The 10,962-nt window shown below is 38.8% G+C and overlaps 1 protein-coding gene across 1 annotated transcript; it reads right to left on the bottom strand.

Moving 5' to 3' along the window:
• Positions 1–217: 217 nt before the first annotated feature.
• LOC147642250 (putative F-box/LRR-repeat protein 19) lies at positions 218–3,689 on the bottom strand. The gene is made up of 2 exons (XM_086804433.1): positions 3,324–3,689; positions 218–1,133 (listed from the first exon to the last, which is right to left on the bottom strand). The coding sequence occupies exons 1-2, from the start codon at positions 3,665–3,667 to the stop codon at positions 500–502; spliced, it is 978 nt and encodes a 325-aa protein (XP_086660559.1). The 5' UTR covers positions 3,668–3,689; the 3' UTR covers positions 218–499.
• Positions 3,690–10,962: the final 7,273 nt, after the last annotated feature.

Here is a 10,962-nt window from a genome sequence, read left to right as displayed (position 1 = left end):
ATAGGTTCCACATGAGAAAAAACAATACCTTAACATCGATAAGAAACACAAACTATGGGGAAATCAAATACATTGGTAATATCTTACCCTTATGCCTCAACAAATAATGGGCGCTAGCCATGTGCTCACAGACAGAAAAGTGAAGCTACACAGTGATATTAATCACAAATTTTTGAAGAATTTGGAAAACCATTACTCTTGCTATAAGACATGGATGTTTCTCCAACATCAACAAGCTTCGATTGATGTCTGATATTATATACTCATGCAATTAATCCAGGCCATGTTTATGGTGATAATACTGACCTTTAACCTGCATGATTGAACAATGGATAATCACAACCTTGGTCCTTAGCACTTTGCTAGAATGAACTTTACATATATGCTACAGACTTACATTTCTTCGTAGGTGCGAGGACAAGTATACATGTTTGTTTACAAGGATTATGACGCATATACATATATTTACATGTTCTTCAAGAAGCTCTTCCATGAGAGCTCAATTCCTTTCCATGTCTTGAGGAATATATGCAAACATGATTCTCGGAACTGGAAAGTAAGGAGAGTAGGGAATATGCATGCGTCTATATGCAAAATCTGACGACAGCCAATGGCTATGCCCGATACCATCACGATGATTTGTCCTTGGAAGCTGAGGTCTGATGAACTCTTTCAGATTGCTCAGGCTCTCTCCTGCATTATCCAATGCTGACCTTGTCAATTGAGAAGATCCCAAGAAGTCCAAGTATTCTAAGCCGGGGCAGCCTTTGACTAGTGCAGTCAGGCCCTGATCAGTAAGCCGTGAGTATCTCATTGCGACACTCTTCAACTGTGGCAATAAGCTCGATAATGCTATGGCTTCCGTGTCTGCATTGACTGAAGCAAGGGCTACCAGACATTTATCAGGGATGATAGTTGCTCTAACATCAGAGGATTTGCTCACCATATTCCTTTTGATGAGAACTAAGCGTTTGCAGTAGAGGCCAAACTGTTGAAGTGAGATACACGTGATTTGCTGGCATTCACTCAGATCCAAGTACTTTAGCTGTGGGCAAGCTGCAGCGATTTTGCATGCAAACAAATCTGTGATGTTTGGGCATGAAATGAGAGCCAGGTGGTCGAGATTTGGGCACCTGCACAATGTGACGCAAGGACTATTAATAACAGACTTCTTGGCAAAATCAATGCAATTAACAATTACAAAAAGAAGTGTAAGTGCATGCAGGTGGTCGAGATTTGGGCACCTGCACAATGTGAAGCAAGGACTATTAATAACAGACTTCTTGGCAAAATCAATGCAATTAACAATTACAAAAAGAAGTGTAAGTGCATGCAATTAACAATTACCATATTTTTTTAAAACAAAAAGTGTAAGTGTGTGCGTCGGGTGGGGGGAGGTGATGTGTCTGTGTGTGTTTGGGGGGGGGGGGTGTTGTTGCTGTGGGTGGGTGGGTTGGGTGTGTGTGTGTGTTGGGGTTATGTTGTCTCGATGGAAAGGCAAATAGTGAACCATGACATGCCTGCACTAAACTTACAAGTTTCAGTCTGCAAAATTGAAATATTTTCAAGCTTAGCATTTTGACATGGAGGAAGGAGTAGGGAACAGCCAGGGCCTGTCAGGCCCACATGATGAGCTGGCAAACAGTGATTGGGGAAACTTGTTGGTCTGATATTCCCTGCTGTTGATTGGATAATGGAATCAGGCTGGAATATCCAGCAATCCTCGCTGAGAACCGTGTTGGAATGAACTGGGAGATGATGGCAGGGTAACGTTACACATTCTTCGAGCTCAACTGGGAAGGGAGAGTTGCAGTACAAGGAAAAGTTGCCGTGTCAGTTCCAGTGCTAGTTACATGCTAAACCAGTAGTAGAACAATGTCCTTTGTCATATTCATTACAACACGGAAAACATTTCTACATCTGAATCTGATTCTGATTTGGAACTTCCGTCCCCAGCATCTTCCGAACAGAACCATTCTTCCTCCATTGAAACAGCCATTCAGATCACGTGTGACCTAGACAAAGTGCGAGGATGTAGGTCTTGCATGGTGCGGAAAAGATATAACCAAAGCAATCTGATTGGGTTGCAGCTTACAATTCATGCAATTTATGAACCAAACCCTCTTCTTGAGATTATGCTTCAGAAATCACAAATAAGGAGGTCCCGATCATAGTCATGAATGGGAAAAGCTGCAAAGACACGAAACTTATTTCCAAGCCTCAATTGTCTGCATGACTGAGCTGCTCTGTGAAATAGTGCTTGCTGATGAGGTCTGCACTTTCAGTCTCGAGACCTTGGATGATGATGGAGCAAACAAAATTTAGTAGAAGGACCCCAGTTTTTTATCTCTATAGCTGGGATCGTGACTGCCCAAAAACATTGTATCTGGAGCATGCTACCTGTAACGACACCATACAAAATGGGAAAGCCATGGCATCAAATGTTAAGAAGCCTCTCATGGTGACAACAGCCTGCTTTTCCTCACGACATCATGGTCCTCGGTTGCTGTTACTCCAGCCCAGCCTGTAGTCCTTCACCACCGACGCCTGCATCAATTCTGGCTATTGCTGGCATGTCGTACAGAGTGCTAATGTGCCTGATGTCTGTTTGGTCAGAAACTGATATGTCATGCAGGGTGTTGCTCCCGAGATACCATGACATGTACTGAGATTAATGAATGAATTATGATAATACTTCGCCAGTCACCCCTTTTTAAAAAGTGGCGGCCATTCACAGCCGGATGTGCAGTGTGCCACACCAGCAAAGGGAATGAATGGTGGGGCAGCGGCATCAGTTGGGGGGTGCTTTTCTTTGATAAGCTTTTTATGGTAGCTTCTTGCACGATAACAATGGGATGGGGGGCACCGGTCAGATCTCGACTGGCTGTATGACCTAGCGACCATGACAGAATGGGTCCTGCCCATACCGGAGACAGACTGCCCATACTGCGGTCATGAGCATTCCCTGCTTAAAACCATCAGGGGAACCAGCCATGAATGGCCATTTGAATACTTGAACTGCCGCTGATGATGAGGACTAAGACAGCGCCATCATGGGCAGCAAAGAGAGCATGGCGCGCTCCCGTCCCAGATGCAGATATGCTCTCATTGTTAGATCCGATTGAATGATCTCCCTGATCCATAATTTGTTTTTCTGTGCAATGATGATATGATCCCGTTGAAGTACAGTTGGTACGGAAGCCGGCAAAGTTGTACGGCACACGGCGGCAAGCCGCCGGGAACTAATGGATGGTTTTAAGAAACATTAACTAGAAAATTAAACATTAAAGTCAAAATTAGAGGAGTGAATTAGAGCGAAGTACCTGGCAGCCACATGAAGGAGAGCTGAGTCTGAGCAGTGGCGAGTGCGTAGCTCACGCATGCCGCCACAGCTCCGGTCCACAGCGAGCTTCACAATGCGGTCTATTTTGGTTTCAAACGCGGGCTGCCACCAGTGGGCAGACTCTAAACGCTTATGAAAGCAGGAGTCCATATTCACACGCTCCCAGCAGGCACGATCCAGGGAAGCCGTCCGCCAGCTCTTGCAGACAAGGGGGACGGACACAAAGAGGGTATCGAAATCGAGCTTCAGCAGGATCTCCACCAGGGCTTCGTGGGTGAGGTCCGCCCAGCGAGCTGTCGTCGTCGCCGCCGCCTCCTGCGCCATCTCCTTCTATGTGTGTCTGTGCAACGACAAGGCGAGAAGAGCCGTCTCATATGGAAACCCCAACGTGTACACGTCATGAAACAAGCGGCACGCCCACCGAAGTCCACGTGGACGTCGGAGGACAGCTATCTCTGCACGCCATTTGGAGATTTTTTAAAATTTCTTTTTATTTGATTTTTTCCATGAAAGTCAAGTTTCAATTGTACGAACAATTACCCACTACCAGCTGTGGCAGCTAATTTTTTTAAATTTAAAAAATCTTTTTTAATCTAATTTTTTCCTTTTTTAAATTCTAAATTTTTCTTTTTTAAAAATTCTAGTTTTTTCTTTTTTAAAATTTCTAATTTTTTCTTTTTTCTTAAATTCTAATTTTTTTCTTTAAAAAAAATTTGGCCACTATTTGAAGGGAGCAAACTCCCCTCATATCCTCTACAAAGCGAGGGGGGGCAAGGTAACAATTACCCAGTAAAATTTCAACACACTTGCAGGCTACTCATATAAAAAACTTGTGGAATCAATTATTTCGTGGTCCAATAAATGGTTATCCATCATATTAGTTGATAGTTTTTTTAAAGTTGAAATTGTTTACTATAAATAGATGGAGAGTACCTGAACCGTATTGTTGGGCTACATACTTTTAATCATTGACATTGTGCTTTTTTTTGGGGGGGATGTGTTAGTAGTTTAAAAGGACTTTTTGTAAATGGCAGTTATTGACATGTTAATATAAATATATATAATTATTGATATTGTGCTTTTTAATGTTGAAATTGGTATCCGTCTACTATGGGAAGACAACCACATTAACAATTTAGGAGAGGCTTGCATTTAAATTTTCTTAAGTATCCCTAAAATATGGTACCAAAATGTTTTTTGCATTTCCATTAAATATATTATGTGAGAGTTTCAAGAGTAAGAGTTTTTTCTAAGGTTTCATTTTAGTATGCAATGATTAATGCTTGAAAAAGTCAATGACATGATGACCCTCCATATCCTCTCTATTTAAGGCAATGAAATGTGATCCCCATATGCTTTCTATTTGCATGCATTCACCCATATCCTTTCTATTTAAGGTCTTTATAAAAGGCCTCAAAGGGCATTCAATGAGTAAAGGGAGGGAGAGAGAGAAGGAGGAGAGGGAGGGGGTGGGGGAACTCATGTAACTAAGGTTGTATTAATTAAATGCCACGTCAGTGGCATTTAATTAATACACCTACAAATAAAGTTGTGAAATCTATATATATATTACTTGCGACCTGCCATGTGGCAAGCAAAGGAGAGTTCCACTTGGCAAGAGGAGGAGAGATCTTTAACATAAAGGAGAAAGAAGAAACTTTTTAATATTTATACATATTTTTTACACATGCCTAAATGCATTGGGGCTCACAATTAGTTGTCACCATCAAGTCATTTGCTCATTGAATGAGTATATATATATATATATATATATATATACATATACATACATATACATATACATACATACACACACATGTATGTATGTATGTATGTATGTATATGTATATATAGTATGCACACAAAAAACACATACATGTATGTATGTATGTATGTATGTATATGTATATGCACACACAAAACACACACGCATACATAAAAAACACATGCACACACTCGCATGCACGTGCACATACACAATATGCACACTTACACACACACACTTACTTAACATCACACATACACATACATGCATATAAATTACATATATATACACGCATACACACACTGAAATACACAAATACAAGTGCACACACATCAATAGGGAACATGCATACATAGATGCACATGCACACACACATTTGTTGTACATGCATACAATCTCACAGACATGCACATGCTCGTGCACACACACAGACACAAAAATGTCCACATACAAAAATGTACATGCCCGCACACATACATTCGCATATGCACAAACGTTCATATGTGTGTGTGTGTGTGTGTGTGTGTATGTATGTATATAAATAATATACATATGATATATATATATATATAATGTGTTTGTGTGTGTGTGTTTTTTATGATAAATATGTTGATTTTTATTTAAAATAATTTCTATATATATATTACTTGCAACTTCCCATGTGGCAAGCAAAGGAGAGTCCCACTTGCCAAGAGGAGGAGAGATCTTTAACATAACTAGTGGCTTGACCCGTCCCTGATGGGCAAGAGTATTCTTATTTATCGATCACAAATCAGTGCAGTAGAGAGTTTTGCTCTAGACTTCCAAGATCACATGTCAAGCCCTCAATATGCGAAAGCGATGGCACGCACGGGTGTTTTTTTTTTCTTACTTTCTAATTCCAAACAATTGAAAAAAAAAATGCTCATCTTCGAAAAGTAAGTAGGGATAAGCCATATATTTGAAGCCCATGATGGGCCCCATGGTCCCTAACTTGCCAACCTATATATAAACATACTATGCTTGCCATATATATACTCCTAAAGCACTCAATCTCATTCAACCCAAAATAAGGTTGACAATCTCAACACACCTAAACAAAGCTTTAAAACAATCTCTCCTTGGAACCCTATACTCCTTGCCTCCATCTGGTAAAAAAACATTAAAGGAAAAAACATTAGCTAGTCTAAGATAAACTTTTTGTGGAAAAAAAGTAGGAGAACAACAAAACATTAGCTAGTCTAAGATAAACTTTTTGTGGAAAAAAAGTAGGAGAACAACAAAACCTTACAGAACTCATTGGTGGATCAATATTTGAGGCGAATGGGGTTTGAAAAGGCTTGTAGACAACAAACCGAAAAATTCTGTATTGTCTAGTGCCGATGACTCGAAAATCTAACCTATCAGGCTTTTCATAGTCCACAAACATTACATGTACATGAAGTTGATCCGCGATCTTTTGTAATCTCAGACTATAAATTCCAACAAGGAGCCCAAAGCTCTCATTGTTGTAAGGGTCTCAACCATACAAACCCAACAATAATCTGGGTTCTAAAAATAAAGATATTCCCTATTGCAAAAAGAATGTATCTATATAGCAATATAAATTCATCAAACAAAACACAAAACCTACATAAAAGTTGGGTTTCTATATATACCGTAAAAACACCGGTGCTCTCTAACAGTTCGATAATTAGAGATGTTGTTGCTTCTCCTTCCCAAAATCGAGGGTCTACAATTCAGCCATGAATATTACATAGATTATGGAAACAAAAATAACTGAATTATAGCAATCTAAAAAATAATTACCTTCAATATCTTGGCCATCACCATAAACAAATGAAAATGATCTCCTTGCCACCTCCATCCGACGAATTATACCCCTGATATCAAATATAACACTCACAACACTAATAATTTACATAACACTTTAATATCTCTCTCTCTCCCTCTCCCTCTCTCTCTCTCTCTATATATATATGTTTAGTATTTTGTGCCAAGCAAGAAAAATAAATAAAAGCAAGTCAAAAGTAAACGTTTGCTAATCCAAATGTCAAAAAATAATAAATAGGAACTCACCAACACCTGTCTGCCGTCTCAACAATTAGAACCACCGCTTGAGCAATGACGGGGCAGACTCTTTTGTGGATCTACATGGTATCTTTAGCTAAATGCAAGCATATTTATACACATGAATTCAATAATACCAAAGAGAATAATCAATGTGAAAGATTGCATAGAAAGACAACATAGATTACATAGATTACACGTGTCACATCATTGAAAACATTTTTTTCATTGATACAGATATGCCTATGATTGTAGTCTCCACAGCGTTTGTAAGCTGCTATATCAATAGCTTGTTCTCTACCTTTTGGGCATAGATTACTTACATCTTGATTTATGCCATTTGGAAAAACTCCTTGTAGACAACATTGGTTGTGAAGACTTCGCTTGAACCTTCTATGCTACTTTCTTGTTTCATATGATGATTTACACACACTTTCACTGCATCACTTTCACTACATCAGATGATCTAACACGTGACATAGCAATGTACAATTGTCCATGTGTGAATACTTGAGTAGCTAAGTAAAGTCCCAATACACTCAATGTTTGTCCTTAGGACTTATTTATTGACATACCAAAGTCTAACCTTACAGGAAATTGTCATGAGAATATATTTTAAGTCCTCTAGAAAAATATTATTTATCCCCTCTTGAGTAATTTGGGGACGCCTAGGTTACTCTTGCATCATGCCGGCTAGGTTAATATCGTGGGTGACACCACTATAAATATTAATACGTGCGGTATATGATGTATGTTTGAGGCCATCTATGATTATTTCAGTTAGGTTTGTATGGCAGGGTGATTCCTGGGGTACTTACGCCTGGTAGTCATGAGTTGGTTATGATTTGTGCCTGCTTAATATTTGTTGGATTAATTTAATTATTAATTGGGCTTATATTTTCAGGTGATGAAGACTATGGGAATTGAAGAGTTTACTTTGGAAGAAATGTCTTGGTTCATCACATTTCATTTTTGGCAAGCATAGTAGCTTGCAACCTTAGCAAGCATAGTAGCTTGCAACCTTAGCAAATGATTTTTCCATTTTGAACTTTAGGAAAGATACATTTATATGTGGAATTTATTAAAGCCTATGGCTTTACCCTAGTCCCAATATTATACACTCTATTTTTGTTAAAGAAGAGTGCCGTGCTCTCTAAAAAGCACATTTTGTATATTTTTAATTTTGGTGAAAAGAAAGCTAATAAAGAAATACTCGTGTGGGGAGAGGCCACGCACAAGAGGGGGGAAGATTGCACCCAATATGGTCTATTGAGCTAAGTATTTTAATGTTGTTAAGTGTTTGAATTTCAATTGATTTGATTTAGTTGAAGCTTGCAAAGCATTGGTTTTTATGGTTGAATCAATTCTTGTGAATTCTCTACTCTTCCACAATCTATCCTAGAATAAGATTCCGGTTGCAGTGGTATCAGAGCTTGGGCTAGGAGATTTGTGGAGAAGGTAGGAAAGGGCTTCAACTTCTCAAAAATCAAGAAAGTGCAGGAAATTATCCAGTGGACAGAAGGGTGCTTTGTAGGTCTTTACCCAAAGGTCAAAGATTCAAAACTAGATCTACTCTCAAACCCACTCACCACCCTGCAAAACCATCTCTCTCTATCAAAAAGTGGTTTTTCCAAATACTCGGTGAAATCAAAATCTGACCGCATGGATGAAATCCCCATAGCCAAAAACCTCACAATATTCTCTCAGAAATTAGAAAGCTTCAAGCACTAGCAAATCCATAATGGATGGAGCACATTAATCAGCGTAAAAGCAATCAAAAAATTCTCAAAAGAAACCCAAGAAGGAGGCGCACGGCAGCAGCCTGCCGGCGCAAAATGGCGAGTGGAGATGATTAAAAAAAATCATAAGTCTAATTCCCTCCATAAGCTTAATCACTTCTTAATCCAAATCTTACTTTTCCCAATCCCTATACAAGTCACATCACCTTTTTGAGCCTTTACTCCTCCTATTTTCAAATTTGAAGGGAAATACAAAAGGTTTCCAATTTTGAAATTTCTGGGTGCAGAAAAGTGATTTACACGTTTTAAAAGGCTTAAAAATTACCTAGAAAAGGCCAGAAAATTTCAAAATCATTTCTGAAAAATTCTAAAAAATTTCAAAAAATATTACAGAGATTGGGCAAGGTTTACAGGACTGTTTCAGCAGGTTTCAAAGTGCAAAAAAATTATTTCATCAACAATTCGACTAGCCCAAGTCTCGTAAATCATGCGGAATGAGGGTACTTCTTCTAAACCATTTACTAAATCTTTTTATGCTTCAAAGAAGGTGTATAAACCAGGTTATGACAAAGGCAAGGACGAGGCTAAATGCAACATGAGTACCAATAAGAAAGTCAATGGTGGAAAACCGAAGACATCTACTATCAAATGTTTCAAGTGCCACAAAGAAGGACACATAGCCCCGAATTGTCTGGAGCGTACCAAGAATTCGACACCAGCAGCAGCAGCAGCAGCAGCAGCAGTCAATATGATTGAAGAAGACGACAATGAAGAAGAATCATTCAAGCAAGAGGGTAATTCCGATCCAGACTACTCAGAACAAGAAGGTAAACCTCATGTTCATTCTTTGCTTAAAATAAAAGGAACGATAAATGGACATGAAGTTCTTATTTTGCATGATGATGGTAGTACACATGATTTCATTTCTGAAAAGGCACTTAGAGCATTAAATCTTCATTCTTCACCTACGCACTATAAAGTCAAAGCAGCATTTACTGGAACAAAGTATAACTGCATGCAAGAGGTGAAAGGTTTGGATTTATGCATCAAGCCTTTAACAGAAAAGAGGGATTTCTTAGTTGCACCTTTACAAGGGGTAAATATAATTTTGGGTATGCCTTGAAGACACAAGTACAATCCTATTATAGACTATGACACTCATAGCATTTCTCTAAGGAAGGACAATGAAAATATTATCCTCCAGTATCAAGTCAAAGGAGAAATGAGTCCTTTGTTGAGTCACACTCAAGCAAAGAGAGCTCTAAGAAAAAGAGACAAGACTTATATGGTATGGATTAACCAGCTTGATGCTGAGTCTGACACATCCAAAAGTCCAAAGTTTGATCTTTTTATCTCCAAATTTAGTGACTGTTTCATGGAAGATCTACCTCCAGGATTACCTAAGTCTAGGCCTGAGGATCATAGTATTGACTTATTGCCTGGAAATTCTCCACCTTGTAAAGCTCCCTATAGAGTCAATAATTTAGAGCAAAAAGAAATCCAAAACCAAATCGAAGACTTGCTAGAGAGAGGCCTTATTCGACCTAGTAGTTCACCTTTTGGAGTTCCAGTACTTCTTGTTAAGAAGAAGAATGGAACTTACCAAATGTGTGTAGACTACCATGCATTGAATAAGATTACTGTCAAGAACAGATATCCTATTCCTAGGGTAGATGATCTTCTTGACAAGCTTAGAGGATCAAAGGTCTTTAGCAAGATTGACCTAAAGTCTGGGTATCATCAAGTTTGCATGACTCAATCTGACATTTTTAAGACAGCTTTTAGAACCCAAACTGGTCATTATGAGTTTTTGGTTATGCCATTTGGTTTGACCAATGCTCCAGCTACTTTTAGCCGTATGATGAAGCGCATATTCCTTAAGTTTCAAAGTTTTGTTATAGTGTTCTTTGATGACATTCTTGTTTTCAGCAAGGATTGACAAGAGCATGAACAACACTGGGAACAAGTGTTCAACCTTTTGAAAGAAAATGAATTGTATGTCAATCCTGAAAAGAGTTCTTTCTTTCAAAAAGAGATTGAATACTTAGGTCATATAGTGTCGGCTG

Source organism: Cibotium barometz, chromosome 1 (assembly GCF_041138505.1).
Source record: "Cibotium barometz isolate CiBa-2024 chromosome 1, ASM4113850v1, whole genome shotgun sequence".
NCBI classification, from domain to species: Eukaryota; Viridiplantae; Streptophyta; class Polypodiopsida; order Cyatheales; family Cibotiaceae; genus Cibotium; species Cibotium barometz.
This window is presented reverse-complemented; position numbering and strand designations above follow the sequence as displayed.

Excerpts from the sequence above, each read along its gene's own strand:
- LOC147642250 (XM_086804433.1), bottom strand. The coding sequence starts at position 3,667 with ATGGCGCAGGAGGCGGCGGCGACGACGACAGCTCGCTGGGCGGACCTC. Across the intron at positions 1,134-3,323 it reads CTCCTTCATGTGGCTGCCAG|GTGCCCAAATCTCGACCACC; the intron begins GTACTTCGCTCT and ends CACATTGTGCAG.